The sequence below is a fragment of the Eublepharis macularius genome, chromosome 1 (assembly GCF_028583425.1).
Source record: "Eublepharis macularius isolate TG4126 chromosome 1, MPM_Emac_v1.0, whole genome shotgun sequence".
Lineage (NCBI taxonomy): Eukaryota > Metazoa > Chordata > Lepidosauria > Squamata > Eublepharidae > Eublepharis > Eublepharis macularius.
The window spans coordinates 79,202,211-79,223,648 of record NC_072790.1 but is presented as its reverse complement, the minus strand read 5'-3'; the positions used below and the strand labels follow the sequence as shown (position 1 = coordinate 79,223,648).

Here is a 21,438-nt window from a genome sequence, read left to right as displayed (position 1 = left end):
TTTCATAAGAGAATATATTTACAGTCTCTTGCAATGTCTATTGTTTTAACACTTTGCTTTTACTGTACTGTATTCTACGTTTGGAATACACTTACTGAATTATGATATGTGTCATGCCTTAGACAGTTTTTTGTTTGCATCAATATACTTAATTCTCAGCATGGTCCCATCTGCATCAACAAAGACAGGTCCAAACCAATGTGTAACACAGAGAAGAGACAGGAGCAGCACATAGTTGCTTCTGATTACTCCACCATCTTTACCGGAAGCCCCATCTGAGGAAACCTAAATACAGAGACTAAAGCCATGAACATACAAGAATGATCTTTCTACAAACTTGAAAAAGCCCTAGGTTTGCAGAAAGATCCAAAATCTAAAAAAACCAAACATTGTGAAGTTAAAACATCCCAAAATAATTCAAACAGCTCTTCTACCTTTGAGAAATGGATGCCCCATGAGATCTCAGTGGCCACTGTGGGAGTTGCTAGTTAACCCAAACCATATTGCCAACCTTCAAACCTTGGTTTCTGTCAGTAAAATACAGAGAAGAGGGCTCTTTACAGGGCTATTTTGGCCTGCCTGTCCATCCCTGCTCCCGTCCTTCCCACCTTGGAGGGAGAAATCAGGGAAATTTGCTACCATTTTGTGCATCTCACCTAGGTGCAGCTATGACCTGATGATGCACAACTTATCTGGGCCCAATGGCAGCCTCCACGCAACCTGCATGACTTGGATGGAGCTGGTAATGGCCACCACCAGGGCTTCTTTTCAGCAGGAATGCAGTGGAATGGAGTTCTGGAACCTCTTGATGGCGACGTGGAGGGCAATCTAAACTCCCCTCTGTCTGGAGATCAGGGGGCAGGGCCACCAGCCATGTGACCATTTTCTCCGAGGGCAACCCACTGAGTTCCACCACCTCTTTCCCCAGAAAAAAGCCCTAGCCACCACACAACTCATCTGAGTGACCTGCTACTACACAACCTTTGCAACTTGGCCAGACACATCTCAGGACAGGCTGACAGGAGGAAGGAAGTGGGGAAAGCTGAAGGCCTGTGTGGTATAGTGGTTAGACTAAGATCTGGGAGACCGAGGTCCAGATCCCCATTGAGCCATGGAAGCTTGCTGGTTAACCTTGGGCCAGTCAATCTCTCAAAGACTAATCTGCTTCACAAAGTTGTTGTGACAATAAAATAGACGAGAGGAGAATGATGTAATGTATTTGGGGTTTCCTCTAGGGATAAAGTGGAGCATCAATAAAATAAATAAATAATAAATAAAGCTGAAGACTGGGGAGGGGCAGAAAGGTTGATTGGTGAGTTGGAACGACAGAAGAAAGCAGGGAAAGAAGAAATGATATGGGGGTGCCAGGATGAAAAAAAGAGGAAATTGTATAGGGAAGGGGAAACAGAGGTATATGAAGTGACCCCCACAAATCCTTGCAGGTTCCCCATTTGTTATTTTCTAATTCTTTAATACTAGTTCTATTGCATTGTTTATTTAATTAATTAATTAATTAATTTCAAATTTGTATTCCGCCCTCCCCGCAAGCGGGCTCAGGGCGGATACCAACATATAAAAATACAATTAAAATACAATTAAAAATTCATATTCATTAAAACAACATATTTAAAACAAGATGGTGGACAGCCTTCACAGGGAGGGTTTTATACACCCCCCCTTCCCCACCCCCAGGCCGGCGGAGGCCCAGCCTCAGCCATATGCCTGGCGGAACAACTCTGTATTGCAGGCCCGGCGAAAAGATAGTAAGTCCTGCCAGGCCCTGATTTCAGCAGACAGAGCGTTCCACCACGTGGGAGCCAAGACCGAAAAGGTCCTGGCTCTAGTTGAGGCTAGGCGGGCCTCCTTGGGGCCAGGGACCACCAACAGCTGTTTGTCCCCTGATCAGAGTGTCCTCTGGGGAATATATGGGGAGAGACGGTCCCGTAGATATGCTGGTCCCAGTCCACACAGGGCCTTATAGGTCAATACCAGAACCTTGAATCTGATCCGGTACTCCACTGGCAACCAATGCAGCTTGCGTAAGAATGGTGTTATATGCGCCTTATTTGGCACTCTCATAATAACACGCGCCGGATATCTTATGCTGTGTGATTGCATTGTTTTTACATTTGCTGCGTGATTGCATTGTTTTTACATTTGGTAGTCTACCTTGAGTTTCACGGAGAAAGAGGACTATAAATGAAGTAAATAAAATAGATAAATCATCAAGCACAGAGAACCAAAGTGATTCATGAGTGTGAAGTTTGAACCTAATCCAAGATTAAAGTAACAAGCTTTGCAAAATTCCAGAAGAGATGCTATGAAAGGTAGACTATGAATGAAATAATAATGTTAAATAAACAAAATCTTATGTCACCTTAATGTTGATCAAATTTATGTCATATATTCTACAAAGATTCCTCTATTTAAAAACTAGATTATTAGTCACTTAGAAAACTTTAAATTATTCAACGGCTTTCAACAATTGAGCTTGTTGTGTTTTTCCATCAGGACATATTAAAATGCAAAGACGTTCTATGGAACATAACTTACCTACAACATTCTTCAAACCAGCGGGCAATGTAATCCCACATATAGTATGGCTCAAAGGAATTAAACAGAAGATTGGCAGTTTTAATCAGCTCTGCTGTTTTCTTATTTTCCCTTAATTTGCTAAAAGAAAAATGTAACAGTATTTAGTATACAATCATTTTGTCCTTTGCACTCTAAATGTATTTCTGGATCTTCCACACACCAATTTTCCTCTTCCATGTCCCCATACACCATCCTACCACTTCTGGATTTTACTGTCATTTCCATGCAGGAAACTATGTTGTGTTGTTCCTAAATTCTGAGGTGTTCAGTGTAAGAAAGATGGAAATCTGTGGCTTGACAAGGTTACTCCGAGAGGAAAAATCATTCAGCTACTGTCTTATCTATGCATCTTAGCAGCTTTGAAGGGACTACACAGAAATTTTAAAAGGCACACATTTTAGGGGGAAAAAAATAAAGAACCACAGTTATGGGCTGTAAGCCAGAGAGGTATGCAAGTGAAAACAGGGTTTATTGAAGGCTCTGAAGTGGAAAAGCCTTGCGCACCAAGCCTTTTCGATGGCCAACAGTGGGAAAGACTTTGTTGTGACAATATAATTCAGCATCTGTATTGAAGCCACTGTCTCTATCCAAAACTCACATCTACAGCAGAAAGGGGATGTCAGTTTTCTCCCACCTCTACTGCTTCAAAAGTCATTTCATTCTATGTGGGATAACAGGAAGGGAATCCATTAGATTCATTTTGAGGAGTAAATAGATGGCATTGACTATATTCAATAATATGCAATGATACAGTTCAAATTCTACTGTTTGCTAATAGTTTCAAGCATAAATATTTAGTGAATATTCTTTCTAAAATACAGGCTGAGACCCAAGCAAACTATTTTAGAGTACATCAAGGGCTTGCACTCAGCCAAGGGAATGCCTTATCCTGAAATTCAGCAAACTCCATTTTCTCAATGTTCTTTTGCCATTCAGCATGAAAGGTCCCACTGCCCAAGAAACACCAAATCCAGAGCATCTTGGGGTGCATGGAACTATCTAAATATGTTTTAATCCTGGCTACAAACTATAGTTTCAGTTTTTAACCTCTGCCCTCTAGTCACCTGCTTAACTGCGCATGGTCCTTGCTGAAGGAAGATTCTACTTGAAGATCCAGCTCTGCTTTGCACTGCGTATATAATGTTCTAAATACTTCAATCAGTACATCCTCTAATATTACAGGTCCTATAGAGAAAAAGAGGGAGAATTATGCTGATTTTAAATTATTCACTAGCTAATGTCAGAACCGGGCTCAGATCATTAGTGCCTACAATTTAATCCATTATGCAATTAGATAGCATATACAACAAAAGACACTCATTTGCAGCCTTCTTTTGTACTCTTATTACAATTAGCTATGCAAAAGCTACAGATTTCCATATTTGTTGCTTTCAAAATTAAATTTCAACACATGATTACTGCTGTGCATATAAAAGATAGCTAATGACAGTATTTTCAGAATTTCATCTCTATAAGAACGAACCCTTTCCAACCACTATTGAAATGTAAGCAGTAATAACATAAGCTAAATTGAGGAGAAAATCTGGTCAGTGTTGGGTTCTTGTAATTGGAAAAATCTGCCTATTTGAATTTTGCTGCAAAGAGAGAACAAGGCAGATAACAGACCCTTCCTGACAAATTACAAAAATGATTTTCTTAATATCTTGCATATAAATGCCAACTGAGTGTCAGGATCTCATCTGCCATAATGAAAACGGGGGGTGGATGGGGAAAATTATCCCCAGGTACAAACTGATTATTTAGTTCTACTTGCTGTGCTCCACTACTGCATAAAGAAGACGCACAGCCTTACCGCAAAATACTACTTTATACAAAGTAGGAAAAGATACACGCTGTTGCCTGACATTTCCCTAGCAAGTAGTCTTGCTCTCATTTTCAAAAGAGCTAGGTAAGTACTTGCACTTTGAAATGGGACAATGTTTGCTTCTAAAGAAGTTAGATGCTAGTACTAAAGATAGCAAATCATGTTTTCCTATATGCTTAATTCTGAGAAAGCATTAACATCAATTTTGAAAAGGAAGTCCTGTCTCATCAACCTTTTGGAACTATTAATGGATTTTAACAAACATGTGGATGAGGTGACCAGCACACTTTATATATTTTGACATTGTTTATTCAAAATATTGATTGGGTTCTTGTTACCACTGTACAATCAGATTAGCATTAGAGAGTTCTAGAGTTAGAAGAGGTCTTACAAGGCATCTAACTCCATGCCCCACCCCCGCTCATTGTAGAAGACATACAGTTAGAACGCTCCTACAGACGACTGTCCTGCCTCTGACTGAGGAGCACCAGCAAGGAACAACCTCCCCTCTCGCAGATAATTCCATTGTTGAAATGTTCTTTCTATTAGGAAGTTCCTTCTAACATTCAGTGAAAAATCTACCATTCTGTAACAAGTCTATTAGATCTACAGTGCATTTTTAGGCAGAGTTACTCCGGAGATCTCAGAAGGCTTAGGCTGCCATGCTGTCAGTGGGCTCAGCACAGAAGGGTTCCTTGATGAGCCAACCCTCAGTCTTCTCATTGTATATCGCAGTTACAACAGACATGCATGACTGGGAGAGGCAGCTTGCATTCTTCCAGTGATAAAACATTGCAGTTTGAGAAACCACCTTCCCAAAAAAATGGACTACCTGAAAGAAAGCAATTCCTTGCGATTCCTTGCAATATACAATTAACAACTGCGTTTAGAAAGATGCATGCTGTCCATGTAGAAAGATGCAGAGACAACCCCATTTACTCAAAGCAAACAATTGCACATTTAAGACGAGGGAACTTGAGTAACTCTTTGAGTGTATAATACAGTTCAGTACATCAGGAGTCCTGAAAGCTTTCAGAAAGGGCAGCATCAGATGTGTTACAGTGGGAACAAGATCACCATTGGTGTTGCCAGCCCAGTGTATTGACATGATTACTATAGTTGCTTTCATTAATCTTTAATGTGCGCTCGCAATCATTAAAGTTTTAAACAGTGATCTTAATCTGCAGATTGCAGCCTTACTTTGATCTCAAGGGAAGAAGTAACTGTATTTTATTTTTAAAAGACTGCTACTCAATTTGTTCCTGGAGGTTATTCACTTAAACTGTGATTTTGACATATATACCAACATATCTAACATCTTATTAACACCCTTGCAATGATATTGCACCCTGCAACACTATATAAATATGGTTCTTATTAGTCTCTTGTACCTTGCTGCACATACTAGGAATCAGCAGAGCAAATAAATCACATATTCCACACTGGTCCAACACTGTGTCAACAAACTTAAACAGTAATGTGATTTGGGGTGACTTGCTGAGGCAGAATGCTATTTCAGTCGTTATAGAATCATAGAGCTGGAAGAGACCCAGTTATAGAACAAGCCTTGCCACTTTAATGTGAATGGCAGCAGAGAGCAGCAGAACATTCTTAAAATGAAAACATTAGGGTTTGATCAAATACATGTTTTCCACAATGCCTATTTCACTGTTAGCACTGGATTAGACAGAGATCTTGTTTTCTGCCTCTCCCACTATATACCCCTACCTCATACTCAAGTCTTATTCTTGGGGTGACGGGCATATAATTTGGGGGAATGTGGTGGAAGGGAGGAGAAAGGAAGTTCTATTTGAAAGCTGAGCTCTGTTTGAAGTACTTCGGATCCAATTCAATATCCATAACTCTGTCTGATAGTAATCATACACATACACATTCCGATAGCTACCTAGCTCAGGTTTGTCCAGTAAACTGATAAGAATTCGAAAAGGCTTCAGGTCCTGCATCAAAGTGCTCTCTTCTCCATGTCCATTTATCTGCAAAATTCCCACCATTGCCTGTAAAAAGAAGACCCTTTAGTATCAAAAACGAAGAAGGAAAACTTAAGCTATACTAAAATACCACTCATGCTGGTGCAGTCCATTCTTTTCAGACAGAACTAGGAGAACTGGACATGCTCTAGGCACTGGACTTTAACTGGTCCCAGCCCTGAGAGGATATGTTGCTAGCAAATAATACTCTGTTATTAACTAATAGCCAAGTGGCCCTAATATGTGTACTTAAATCTGGAGTTGGGAACCATGAACAGACTACACTGATCTTCCTACAGGTTTGAGGAAAATCTGAAATCTCAAAAAATAAATAAATTGGAGGTTTAAAAAACTACCAAAATTATAAAATCAATACCTGTAGCTTTAATCAGATGCTCTCAGTGGCTGTTGTTAGGGGAACTTTTTACAGTATTCCAGGCTTGATTTCTGTCAGTAAAAGGCAGGGGAGGGGAAAGGCCCTTTCCAGGATTGTTTTGGCCTTTGAGGGAAGACTCATTGGAGCCAGGCCCAGAAGCAACCACTAGGCAACTAGATACCACATGACTTGCCCAGCTGCTTGCTATTGTTCAACAGCACACACACGCGCACACACACACACATACAACAAGCATTTTGGGGGCTACAGTACCCACCTAATGAAGTGAGGAAACAAATCGATAGGGCCAGACTAGTACCCAGAAACAGCCTGCTCCAGGACAAACCTAAAGGAACTAACAACAGAACACCACTGGTTGTCACCTACAGTTCCCAGCTCAAACCCATCCAACGTATCATCAGTGATCTACAACCCATCCTGGAAAACGATGCCTCTCTCACACAAGGCCTGGGTGGAAGACCTCTCCTTGCCTACAGACGGCCCCCCAGCCTTAAATGACTTCTCACTAACAACCATGAATCAGCTAGCAGAGTCACCAACACAGGTACCAGACCCTGCAACAGACCCAGACGCCAACTCTGCCCTCATATCTACCCAGGAAATACGATTACAGGACCCAATGGCGTCAACTACACTATCTCTGGCTCTTACAGCTTCTCATCCTCCAATGTGATATCTGCCCTCATGTGCCAACAATGTCCATCTGCTCTGTACATTGGACAAACCAGCCAACCTTTGTGCAAAAGAATAAATGGACACAAATCTGACATTAAAAATGGCAACATCCAGAAACCAGTGGGAGAACACTTCAGTCTACCAGGACATTCCATCAAGGACTTAAAGGTCACTGTAGTTCAACAGAAACCTTTCAAAAACAGAATCCAATGGGAAGCTGCTGAATTGGAATTCATATGTAAATTTGACTCAGTCACGCTTGGATTGAGTAGAGACTATGAATGGTTATCTCATTATCAGAAATAACTGATTGCGTTATCAGAAGCAAACTGATCCCATCATCAGAAGCTACTGATTGCATCTACTCCCCCCTCCCCTCTCCACCTATATATCTGACCAGTTTCTTCTTGCCCTCCATGCATCTGACGAAGAGAACTGTGATTCTCAAAAGCTTATGCTACAGTAAAGTTGGTTAGTCTTAAAGGTGCTACTGGGCTCTTTTCTATTTTGATCCAGTCACACACTCTCAGCCTAATCTACCTCTCAGAGTTTCTGTGAGTATAATATTGAGGCAAGGAGAATAATGTAAGCTGTTTTGGGTCGCCATTGTGGAGAAAGGCAGTATATATAGGAAATAAATTAAGAAATATAGGTGAAGGGGGGAAGAGATAAAAGGTAAGTTATTTAGTGGGTTTTATGGAGAGAAAGACATAGGGGAAAGTGAGCATATGGAGGCTGCCAGGAGGAGGGAAAGAGGAAATAGTGTGGGATATGGGAAAAAGTGAAGTTCCTGCTGCAAGTTCTCATTCTCCTCTCTGCAACTGGACCTGGCTCAGCCAGCACCAAACAACTGCACCATAGGGAAGAGGCTGCCAGGGGGAGGGGGAATGGTAGACAGGGGAGCAGACAGAGGTGAGTGGGAAGGCAAGAAGAAAGCAGGAAAAGAGGGGAGACTATAGGATGAGGGGGCCGGGGAAGAGAAAGAAGATGTGGTGGGGAGGGGGAAATGAGATTCCCACCCACCCCGCAAGTCCCCCACTTGTTTGTTTCTATTAACAAATGAGAAATAATTGTACTGGGAATCTGCTGATCAACTCCCCCTCCACTGAGTGAAATATTGACATGTGCTCAGCTTAAAGACATGGTCTTCTGCCCAAGAGACTTCTGTGTCAGCCATGGAAAATGGCTAGGATAATAGAGGGCCACGATTATGGGCCTGGGAAAGGACTGCATGGACAAAAAAAGTGGGGGGGGATCCTACTGCGTACTACATATGAATTCCTCAAGCAGAAATCTGAGTACCCTGATCTAAGCATTTTCCTCAATATTCATGAAAGTTTATGTTCTGTAGACAAGGCATTATTTTTACAAGAATCAATTTGTTTAATGCAAAATTGCACGGAAGCCCAAATCATAGTGATAATGGGACAGAAAAAGAAATACTGGAATAGCAGAGGATACTGAAGGCACCTTTAAAGCACTTTTTCCAATAACAACAAGTTGTTTTTAAGAATAATTTCTGTATACAAAAATTCTAATAAAATACCACAGTTTGCATCAAAGTCTTGAAAGGTTACAGAACACAGTTCTTTGCTTTCTTGCCCAGTCAACTACATTGCCTGTGGGATTTGCAAATTTGTAGAACAGCAATGTGAGTTGAGCAGTGGTACGCAAACTGCAGTTCTCATTCATGATCACAACAGCTGCCAAGTCAGTTGTAAGCAGGGAAGTGCAGCAGCTGCCCTATACAACTTGTGACCTACTAAACTGAATGCAGAACATCACACAAAAGCGATGATTAACAACCATACTTGCTGCCTGTTTGGAACTTCAAATATGCAAATGGAAGAGTGTTCAAGAATTAGGAGGTGCGTAATTCTTAGCGGATGGGTTACTTTCAGCTTAGCAGGTCACATGCTGTGCAGTCTGTGCCACAGGCTAAGAAGAAAGGGCCATCATGAGCCACACCAACCATGCCCTGGAAATACTGCACACACAAAAGATCACATAAGCAACATACAAAAAGCGTGACTACCTGTACTAACATGTCCTTAGAGAATGTGTTGAAGTAGTATGTAGCATGTTCTTCTGGATTACTGTGCCTTGTGCTTCTAGGTCCTATGATGGCACCGTTGTTATCAAAACCTTCAAGCAAAGAAAATGTTCAGATTAATACAGTGCTAAAATAAACTGGTAAAAAAACAAACAGTGAGACCAACAACTCGTTTCTACCAACTTACCATTTTGCCGTCCAAATATTGTTGGCAAGAGGAAAGACCATTTTTAATTAAAAATTTAATAAAGGCAACTAGTTGCATTAAGAGCACAACATCAAACCACTTTCTTATGTATCTGACATTCTCCTTGTTGTAAAAGCTGTTGAACTCCAAAGTTATTTTTTCCAGCCAAGATAAAGGACTTCGCAAGAATTAAGACCAAACCTAAATTATACTAACAATAGCATTTACTTTGGGATTTTAAGTGCTTCACATACATTCTTTCAGTAACTCTTAAAAGAATTCTGTAAAGCAGTTAGTGTTGTTATATCCATATTGCATAAGGGGAGCGCTAACACCTAGTGGCTTGCAGAAGTGGAGCGAAGACATAGTGGTTTGTCCAATACTATCTAATGAATTAATAGCTAAGACAAAGTTTGAATCAAGTTCTCCTGGGATCACAGCTTACAGTGCAATCCTAAAAAAACTTCCCTAGGAATAAGCACCAATAAATAGGCCTCAGTAGGATCCTGAGCAGATCTACTCTCTTACACTGCCATCATAAACAAGTTACACCCTTCTAAGTCCACTGAATAAAATGAGCTTGGAAGGGTATAAACCTATATAGGATTGCTCCCTGAGGCCCAAGCTAGATATGACATTTAACATGTGACTACCATGCACACTGGCAGTCACACTGCAGCTGTGAGTTCCCTCTGGAAAGTCTGTTCCGAAACAGTTCAGAGGCCCAGTTTGGATCACAACTTGGGGGTGGGGAGGAGAGGCTTCAGCCTTCCTCTAACTTGAAATGGCCTGGGGTGTGTGTGTTATTTGCCCTATTGTACTACTGCACATGCACACAGATGTTTGTGTGGGTCCCCTGACCCCCACAGAGGGGCCAGTGGATGGAAGGAGAATGGCAGGAAAGTCATATTCAGCAAGCTTTGCACTGTTCACAATTTGTCTGGATACAAGCCAACTTATTTAAATATAACTGGAAAAAAGAAAGCAATAGAACCACTGGTCTATCAAATAGCAGTTTGCCTCACCTCTGCTGAAATGAACATGCTTCACTAGTTCCTGGAAGGTGACAGAGCTAGCTAAGAGTCCTTAGGAAGGGAATTCCAGAGGGAAATCACTATAAGCAAGAAGGCCCCACGCTCCTTATCATTACCAATCTGATCTCAGACAAGGGCAGGAACTCTGCACAAGGCCTTTTCTGAGAATCCTAGCATATGGGGATGTCATAGTTAATGGCCAAACTATTTAGAAAGTCTCATGAACCAGGTTTCACAGACTGCAGCTTTATAATTCACAACACTACTGCAATGTGATTGACTTTGAAGGCAATTGAGGAATTTCAGTTAGGCAGAAAGTGTCAGCAAGGTTCGAGGCAGATATCTGCTACTTGGCATACAAACTTTAATTTTGTAAGAGGTCTACAAGTTACTTCATGGCTAAATTCCAGTCTTCTGGTTCTTACTTTTAAAATCTCTGTACAGCTAGGACTTGGGATGTCTGAGGAACCACTTTGTCCTTTGTACTAACCTCCTTGATCACTGAGCTCCAGGCAAAGGTCTCTAGAGCAAGTGCCACCTCCATCAGAAACCAGCAAACAGCAGGTGTTCAATGGGGGCCCTCCGTCAGTGGAACCTCGTATCATCTGAGGTTTCCAGGCCTGGGAGCTTGGCCTGTTTAGGCAAGCTGCTGAAATGGCTACATTTAGGTCCCCACTGGCCCTGACCTGGATAGCCCAGGAGAGCATGATCTCATCAGATCTCAGAAGCTAAGCAGAGTCAACCCTGGTTAGTAATTGGATGAGAGACCTCTAACAATGACCAAGGTTGCAGAGGCAGGCAATGGCAAACCACCTCTGTTAGTCTCTTGCCACGAAAACCCTACCTGGGGTTGCCATAAGTCAACTATGACTTGAGGGCTGGATTTCATTTTAGATCAGCACTGAAATAAAAGTGCTTAGGAGGTGATGGGAGTTTACTGGGGCTTCATTTTCCCTCCTTGTTGAATTAGTTACCAGTTTCTTGCAGGTGTTATTTTTAAACTGTACTGTTTGGTTTATTTTCTCTTTCTGTCTTCTTAGGCTCCAAAGTCAATCATAATTTTTCAAATAAAGAACAGTTACAAAAATTAATCCTGCTCTTACCTAGAAGCCAGGCATAAAGCCTTCGATTGAGTGACATGTCTCTGCGCAGGACTACATGAAGAGATGCTGACAGAATTCTGATCATGTCTGGGCGTGTTGCCTAGAATTGGGAATGTTACATTTAAACACCAAATAGAAACCAGTATCACATTTAAGGATTTGGTGGCACAGAAAGAATTCACTTCACTGATCCTTAGGATTTAGACAGCCTGACATCTGGAGCCTAATGAAAAAGGGCGTCTATTTTTATCCATCCTTTGTTGAAGCAGCTTGTTCCTTGGCAGTCATCAGCTCACAGTGACCAAATCTCTACCTGCAGCCCACCACCTTTTTATATTCAATTTAACTAAAGTACATACTAGAAGCAAACCCTGATTAAAATGCAATAAAAATAATCAGTGTGATGAAGACTTAACATTTTCTCATTAACTGTATCACAAAAAGGAATTTTTAAAGGACAAAACAAATCTTAATCAGTACAAGATGTAGTCTGAGTACACACTTCTTTGTATTACTTAAAAATACTCAACCAGAACAACTAATCTATTAAAGTCTAAGGATTTCTGAGACTAGCCTCTACATATGATTATGCAAAACTACTCAACAGGGTTTGATCGGAATTTTTTTTAAAAAAATATTTCTTTCCCTGCTACCAACAAAGTAATTAATGCCATTTATGGCCAAATAATACTACTCTTGTATAAGTTGCATTGAAGGAGGAAATTCTGAACCACAACTTTCTATCTCACAATGTAATCCTAAACAGAGTTACATCCTACTGAAGTCAACAAGATTAGAAGGGAGTAACTTTGTTTAGGATTGCACTAATGTAATGCTTCTTGGCTCTTGTGTTCATCCCCCCCCCTCACCCCTGTGTTTTCATCTGAGAAATGCTAAGATTCATGGCATTATTTTATTTCTTTAAAACATTTCTGTGCTGCCTCATAATAAAGTCCTTCAGGTAATATACAAAAAACAAGAAAATGTAATAAAAAATCAGTGAACATTCACTCACAACACAATCATTAAAACTATCCCAATACAAACTAAAGCTCAAATGAGCAGCAGTAGCAAAACCCTAAGAACATGATCAAGAAGGTGAAGGGGGGAAATCATATATAAATCAGATACTATTTACTGTTGAAAGTCCAGTTGGTACGTAAAACTGAATATAGTAGGTGCCATGAAAGCAAATGTATTACCTTAACTTTATTGGCTTGATCTAGTAATCTCTACCCAAAGTAGGAAAACTGATGCTTGTACAGAACTTCTCCAGTCACTGGAGAAAGAGTTGTGTGTTTTTCCTGCCTGCCTACTGTACTTCATCACAATACTTCTGTTGTTTTCAAATTAACTAGGAAGTGAAATTGTGCATTTCCTGTACCATTTACAACAGTTCCAGCAAATTTCTGGCAACATTTTATTATTTCAGAGCTAGGAGACACTAATTGGTTAAACAGCATAAGGGCTTGGATCCAAAGGGCTGCATTCCTGTGGAAACTTCAATTCCCCCCTTCCACTAGCAGCTCCATGGTGTCGTCTCAAAGCCAGGTGCCCCAGCAGGTGCTCTTTTCATTTCACTGAAAAGGAAAATTGGCTCTCTATTGTAGAAGCTCTTCATACACATTTAAGGCACTCTACAGACTCAGCAGAGATATTTCAGGATGATCAGGAGATATTTTCAGATAAACACAGCCTGAGGGAGTGTCTATTACACTGGATTACACTACTCTCAAACGGGGAAATCTTAAGGAAGCGTGACTAAAGTATGCATACATGATTAGTGCACAAATACACATATGTATACTTACACAGGGAGACAGACAGACAAAGATAGAGAGTATCACTGAATACTTATTCATTTTACCTGGCTCATGTGGAATGGGAAACAGAAGAGTATCAGGTCCAGTGTGCTTCTCTGTACTAAGACACTAGAATCCTGCACTGAAGTGCTTACAGCTTCTACCTGAAATAAAATTGCCATTATATACAGGTATAAGCAGCAATGCTGCTCGGCTTGTTTTTAAACACATGCAGACACATTTATCAGTGTTGGGAGGGGCCATGGTTCAGTGGCAGAACATGCAGCTTGTCCCAGGTTCCATCTCCAGTAAAGGGCCAGATAGCAGATGATGTGAAAGACTACCCAAACTCTAGAGAGCTGTAAGTCATAGTTGACAACACTGACTCTGACAGCCCCAGTATAATGCAGCTTTATGTGTGAGTGTATCAAATCTGTATGCGTGATTATATAAAAAAAAGTAAGATTTGAAATGAAGAGAACAGAAAAAATGTAGCAAATTGATATCAAGTTATGTAACATATGGAAGATACAGATAATGGGTTGGATCTTATAATAAATGAGCATGAGGGGTTAATGGAGGCAGATCTTCCCCATCTTCCCTCTCCATGTTGAACAAAATGTTGTGTAGCATGGTAGCCTGAAGAAAAGAGAGGGAGACGGACGAAACCATCCCCTCTCCCTCCTGCAATGGCAGAGATGGGGCAATTTCCACCAAGTACTCTTCTTTATTGCAGTATCCCCCGCCCCTTGCTTCATGGCATTCTGTCCATGAGGATCTCCCAAACCTCATAAATCCAGAAGAGTTAGCTGTATTAGTCTGTAATTGCAAAATAGTAAAAAGTCCAGTTGTACCTTTAAGACTAACCAACTTTCTTGAGGCATAAGCTTTCAAGAACCACAGCTCTCTTTGTCAGATGCATGACAAAGAGAGCTGTGGTTCTCAAAAGCTTATGCCTCAAGAAAGTTGGTTAGTCTTAAAGGTGCTACCGGACTTTTTACTATTTCCCAAACCTCAGCCTTTGTTTTTTTTTAGGGGAGCTTCTGGGGGAAGATCTCCTCCACAAAACACTTATGCTTGTGAACAGGAGGATCCAGCATCTTATCCTTGATAGCTCAACTCACAAGCCAAACACTAGAATAGCTTACTTTGGGGCAGCAATTAAGCACAGTGTGGTGTAGTGGTTAGAGTGTCAGACTAGGACCTGAGCGACCCAGGTCTGAAACTCCACTCTGCCATGGAAACTTGCAGGGTGACCTTGGGCCACTCACACACCCTCACATTAACCTAGCTCACAGTGTTGTTGTGAGGATAAAAACGGAGGTGGAGAGTATGCTGTAAGGCACTCTGGGTCCCCACTAGGTAGAAAAGTGAAGTTGAAATGAAGTAAAATAAAAATAAAGTTCACTGATTTCTGTAAGAAAAATTTAAGCAAATGCTTAAATGTGCTAAACAAATTAAACTGAAATGAAATTGTGTCCTATGATTTAGCCTGATGAACTATGCAATTCTCATTCTCAGAATTTATGTAAGCATTTTAAAATATTATCATCGGCAGAACAGATTTTGTTTTCTGGAAAAAAAAATTAACATGCAGGTTCTTTGCAATTAAACTGCTTCTGTAAAGTATACCAGATTTATTTCTTGAAGCAAGAGTGACTTCAAAAGTGTATGGAGACAAATTACTGGGACTGGGCAATTGTACTAAATTAAACTTTGCTGACTCTTACCATCAATTCAATGTCACTTCCTATTATGTAAAGCTGGTCTTCCATGGAAAGCTTCCTGTTTAGGTGGGAGAGAACATAAGTAATTCCAGGAAGTCGAACGGCAGGACTGGTTAGAAGACTACCCCAGAGTGCACTGTAGAAAGCGGATTGGTCCACTGCGGCAGCTACTTTTTCCAGCAGAGTGTTGGTTCTGCAGCGCAAGGAATGAGAAGCAGAAACATGAACAACTCAGAGGGCAAATGATAGTTTCATCCTGACACAAACTGACTGTGTGTAACAGAGTTTCACCAATAAAAAACAAAGTCAAAAGCAGTGCTAAGATATTACCAGGAGGAAGAGAAACCCTACCATTTCCCCCTTTTCCCCTATAATAAATCTTTCTTTTAAGGCATTTTTGGCTTCCTTGGTACAATCCATTTATCTGGGATATTTCTCTGATTTCTCTTCCCTATGTGCCAGACTGTTTGGGCACTACCCACAGTTTGCTATAAGATAGTTTTTCAGGGTTTCCACTCTGTTACTTGGTTATTTTGCTAGGGCTGAACTGGAAGAGCTGCTTCCCAGCAGATCAGTCTAGCTGTTCTCAGGAAATACCTGAGCGGTGGCAGGCAACTACCCCGGGAACTCTTGGTCTAAAGTTGTTCCCAGCAAGGAAAGTCACTTTCCCTCTTTCCTAACCATAACAATTCCAAGAAATGCTTAGGGTCCTGGCAATCCTAGGTAGGTGGTTTCTGGTCCCCTGCTACACAAAGCCCCTGAACTCTGTATAGTTTCCCAGTTAATATATGTAATTAATTTTTTTTTAAAGATTGAACATGTTTCATTTAACTGTTCTACATAATCAGCTGACTTGCTAAAATGGAGAAGGGAAGAATGTTGTATAAGCCACTTTGGGTTCCCATGGGGCGGGGGGCGGGGAATGGAGTATAAACAAAGTAAATAAATATATACATAAATATTGACTTAAAAGTACTGTAGATCCTGACCAATCCACTTAACAATACATATTACATACACACAGCAAAATCAGATTTTAATGTCAATGGTTTACAAAGCCTGATTTCCTTCTTAAAAATGTAATATGTTGCAATATCTTATAATATTAATATCTGATAATATTAATAGCATATTATATTTTTCTCTTGTCTTTCCTCCAGGGAGCTCAGGGTTCTTGGTCCTTTGTTCTTCCTGCTATGAATCAATTCATGAGTTTATAACAAAGCAGGCTTGTCGCTGCAATTAAACACTGCTCTCCATTTCCCAGTATGGAAACAACAGTTACACTGCCCTAATTTGGGAAGTGGAGAATGAAATCAACATACAGATACCACCATTTGGTCAACCTGGCACAGCCTTCCATCATCTCAGTGAGTGTGAACTTTGGATGTGTTTCCAGTCTGACACCACCCATCTTTGCACACAGCACATGCCTTTGTGCATCTCACTATTTGGGGGAAAGTGCACAAAGCCTTTCATCTTTACACTGAAGGTGATTGGTTAAAATTTCCTCAGCGTGAATTTTGGCACACCAGCTTCTGATTGGTCCACGGGTGCAAATCTTTGTCCTGTTTTCTTCATGATCACATGCAGTTGCAGCGAAGAGAATGGCTTGCTCTATTGCTCAAGGAGGAGAGAAGCTTATATAATACTTAGTATATTATATAATATACTTATAATACTATATAATATTATATAATATACTTAGTATATTATATAGTAATACAGTATATAATACTGTTTAGTACTCTGTGTTATTCTACCTGTATATTGATTTATGCAAAATAACTGTATTTAGGATATATGCTTGGTAAATAAAAAACGATAAAATTTGATACCTAATCTAAGAGAAAGAATTCCCAGAGAAAACATGCATGGGCTGGCTGGTCAGTCATAAGTCCCTTCTGCAATGGGGACATAACTTCTCACTTTTCCCTAAAGTCAAGCCAAAAGGCATGGAATTGGCTTGTATGTGGCCATTTGCACCTCTCTAAAATTTGATATTAAAATCTTTATTTTTGATACCCAGATATTTGGACCTATATACAATCTTCCCACCCATGCCAAAGCAAAAAGAATAAAAAAGGAACTTCCCCTTGTGCTTTCAAACCAGCGATGCATCGATCCTGCACTGGACTTTAAAAAAAAATTTTAAAAGAAGAAAGTGTAAAGTGGGGAAGCATGAAAAGGAGGGGAAGGGGAGTGGCTAGCTTAACAAGAGTAGCCAATCACAATGCAGTGTGCTGGCAGGGGACAGGAGAGGGAGGAAGTGGGTGGAACACCAAAATGGAAAAAAGACTATGCATGGGGGAAACAGGCTACAGCAAAGCAGATTTTTTTTTTTTAAGTCGGGCTATAAGTAGGGGTGTGCAGCGGGGAAAAGATTCAGTTTTCCCACTTCGGATTTACTCGAAGCGGGAAAACGATCCAGAATAACCCTAAACGAGTTTCAGAAATCGCTTTGGTATGCTTCGAAATGACTTGGAGCATACCGAAGAAAGATACTCGCCTCCCCCCTGAGCCCCCTTCGCCCAACCCCACTTACTTCTGCTGCTGCTGCCGCGGCCTGCAAAGCGGTGGGGAAAGCTGCAGCCAGTGCCTGCACCGCCCATGCCACCGCGGCCTCTGCGGCAGCGAACACCAGAGGTGGCGCTGTCGCTGCCCCTGCCCCCGCTTCGGCCTCTGCAGTGGCCGGCAGGGCAGCAGCAAAGACTGCTGCCACCCACGCTGCCGCAGAGGCCTCTGCAGTGGCTGGCAGAGCGGCCGTGAACGCCGCTGCCGGCATGGCTGCCGCCGCTTCAACATCTGTGGTGGCTGGCAGGGTGGCTGCAAATGCCGCTGCCGCCGCCACTCCCACTGCAGAAGCCGAAGCAACGGCTGGCAGCTCAGGGCTGCACTGCCAGCCGCAGGGCAGCACTTCAGGAAGCTTTGATTTGGTATTTCCGAATAATGGCCATCATAGTGGCCCTGATTCAGAAATACCAAATCTTTACAAATTAGGCCCGGTTCGGGGGGGGGGGTCCGAACTGGGAACCCGAAACACCCCCCCCCCTAGGTATTAGCACTCCTAGGAAGCTGGGGAAAAGCCTCATAGCGGCCAGAGTGACTACTCATGGTGGCAAATCTGGTGCTGACAATCATGGGAAAATGCTTCAGTATGGGAAGTGAACGAGCGAAATTGACCCATGTGGACTTGTCTATATTTTACTTTGAAAGTTCTGAAGAGAAGGGTGGAGAGGGAGAACTGCAAGCCTCATTTTTCTCACCCAAGCACACATATGTCTAATATTCAATATACATTCTGAGCTTGGAGCAGACTGCCCAATATTGAGACGTCTAATTTGTATTTGTAGAATATTTGTAGAATGGTGGCAGTGGAAAAATACCAAAGAGTCCAAGGGTTTTGGTAAGAATTCCTAACGTAAGGCTGTGGTGCTGGAATCCAATGGTGGGGCGGGGGGGGGGGGTTGCAATAGCCAGTGTTATGGATTCAAACTCCCCTCATTCACTTATACCTCCAACAACTCCATGAAGTAAGTAACAGAGGAACTGGTCCAAGGTCACCCACAGAGCTCTATGGCAGAGCAGAAATCTGAACCTATGTCTCTGTGCCCCTTGGCTGTCCTAGAAAATTTTATAGTATGCAGGTTTTAAAAACAGCATTAATATGGCATTAACCTACAATCTTACCTCTCATAATACTCTGAACCCTCTTCCAAACCAGGAAGGATCCCAGTTAACAAACCCTGTAGGCCTGGTTTCAGTGTTTTGCCCAAAGGAAGATAATAGACTTCATACAGACTGAGTAAAGCTGGCTTGACAGACATAGCAGCATTGCCAAGAAGAGGAAATAACCCAGAACTGTGAAAATAAAACACAGATAAATGAAGTTAATATGGCAGGCTTTTGAAGCCTGCTTCATATTATAATTTTCACCACATGGGAATAATCACTAAAAGCACATGGCGGCTCTCTAGCAGTGCAATCTTAAGCACAGCTATACTTTTCTAAGTCCACTGAAGACAATGGGTTTAGAACAGTGTAACTCTGTTTAGGATTGCACTGTCATTCATGCACACAGGAAAGACACACAAGCAGTGCTTGTAATTTGCTTGTATCACCATCATCACAATCAGTGCTTCTATCAATAGATACTCTGTACTTCTGAGCAAGGTAAATAAATTGTGTGGGGAAATGTACTCTCTCTTTTCCATTTCCCCATTCTCTGAATGTATAAGTTTAAATAAAATGTTGTTCATAGTTATTAACTGCAAATCCCTAAGAAAGGTAAGCATCATTAAGGTTGGACTATGTTTGCTAACAAAGAAATCATAGCCTTCTTTTAAGGAGCAGTGGGTTTTAAAAAATTCTGCTGCTTTGGAGATACATTAATCTAAAATAATGACTGTAACAGTTATGTTAGAGTATTGCCAGTGGTAGCTCAAGGAGCCGTCATCCCACTGGTGCCAGACCTCCAGACTGCTGCTGCCACTCAGGAAAGGGAGAATACAACTCTCTTTATTGACTCTGCTCCCTTTATGACTAGTAAGGCAAACCTTGCTTGCCCTGTGAGGCTTCCTGAACTCTCATGAGATTATTTATTTATTTTATCCAATTTATACCCCGCCCTCCCCGCGAATGGCTCAGGGGGGCTAACAACAAAAGAAAACATCATACACTAAAACCATATACAAATATCTAAAACATTAATATTTAAAAGCTAAACACAATACATGGCACCATGAACAATACAGGCTACAATAAATATCTAAAAAAACATAGCTACAGCTGTGACACAAGCCAAGGGCTGCCACTGGTGGAGGTCAGGATGTGGCAGGCAAGCAGGAGACAATTTGCTGTGTTTCAACCAAAGGCTCAGCAGAACATCTCCGTTTTACAAGCTCCAGGGTCATTTATGATACAAGATTAGGGGTGTGCACCCGAAAATATCTGGGGTTCCTGCTTCGCTGTTGGGCAGCCAGGCAGGCTGAAGCCGCTGCTGCCGCGCCACTGCCTCCACCACTGCAGCGGCAGGGCCAAGGTAAGTGGGGGGTGGGGTGGGGGGCTGAAGGGGTTGGGACTTTTAAAGGGCCCCGCCGCTTGCAAGAGGGAGGGAAAGGGCCCTTTAAACTCGGGCCCCAAAGTAACCCGAATGCGTCGGGAAACTTTGATTTGGGATTTCCGACTTGGGGCCAGCATGCTGGCTCTGATTCAGGAATCCCAAATCTTTACAAATTGGGTCTGATTCAAGTATTTTACCTGAATCGGAAGCCTGAAGCGCACACCCCTATATAAGATGCAACTGCACTAAGCCACAGCATTTCATACTTCAGTTTAATATTTTGTTAATATCCGTATGAAAACAGCAACTATTCTAACAGGCTATCTAAAAACCACCTTAGATTTTGCTATTATAAACAGGCAAAGAATACAAAAGGAATATCCAGCCACCCACTCAAAAGCTAATGAATATAATATTAGGTTAGATTTAATTTACAAAAATCATGGCTGGTAAAGAAGTGGTTGTTTTATTCTGAAATTTCCTCTTATAGCACATTGATATATTAAACTAGTAACAGTCACACAATCAACCTTAAAACAGAATGGTAATGCTAATGCTTGTTCCTGGGATGATATATGGAAACAGGACACTCATTTTCACTTTTTACCTCTGCTCTAATTCTTAATAGCAAAGTAGTTTCTGCAGATTTATGCAAAATTCCTTTGTCTTAGCTATTGTATGCAAATACAAATCAGATTAAATATTGTCTAGACCAAAACATTTTTGTCTTTCTACAATTAAGTTAATCTGTTTTTCATTTTCTGCTCTATTAATGCCAGTTTGCTCTGCTAAATTCCTTCTTGCAACCAGGTATATACAACCACAAATAGAGAAAGATTAATGTAAACCTGTCTGTATAAGTAGTAAGGTGGCAGTCATTTCTGTGATCACAGCTGCTCAAATAATTGCAGCCATAACCATATGGATGGATGTGGTTGATAGTAACCCTTTTTCTCATGAGGTAGCATACCCATGAACATAACCGTATTA

The 21,438-nt window shown here is 41.3% G+C and overlaps 1 protein-coding gene across 1 annotated transcript in view; it reads right to left on the bottom strand.

Moving 5' to 3' along the window:
* Nucleotides 1-21,438, bottom strand: part of DOP1A (DOP1 leucine zipper like protein A) — an 81,527-nt gene that overhangs the window by 36,261 nt on the left and 23,828 nt on the right. Inside the window, exons 4-11 of the mRNA XM_055000532.1 lie at nucleotides 19,077-19,247; nucleotides 15,390-15,579; nucleotides 13,725-13,823; nucleotides 11,858-11,957; nucleotides 9,516-9,625; nucleotides 6,327-6,435; nucleotides 3,660-3,780; nucleotides 2,554-2,673 (exon numbers count right to left, since the gene is read on the bottom strand). Coding sequence (XP_054856507.1) covers nucleotides 2,554-2,673; nucleotides 3,660-3,780; nucleotides 6,327-6,435; nucleotides 9,516-9,625; nucleotides 11,858-11,957; nucleotides 13,725-13,823; nucleotides 15,390-15,579; nucleotides 19,077-19,247 — 1,020 coding nt within the window. The remainder of the gene's footprint in view (nucleotides 1-2,553; nucleotides 2,674-3,659; nucleotides 3,781-6,326; nucleotides 6,436-9,515; nucleotides 9,626-11,857; nucleotides 11,958-13,724; nucleotides 13,824-15,389; nucleotides 15,580-19,076; nucleotides 19,248-21,438) is intronic.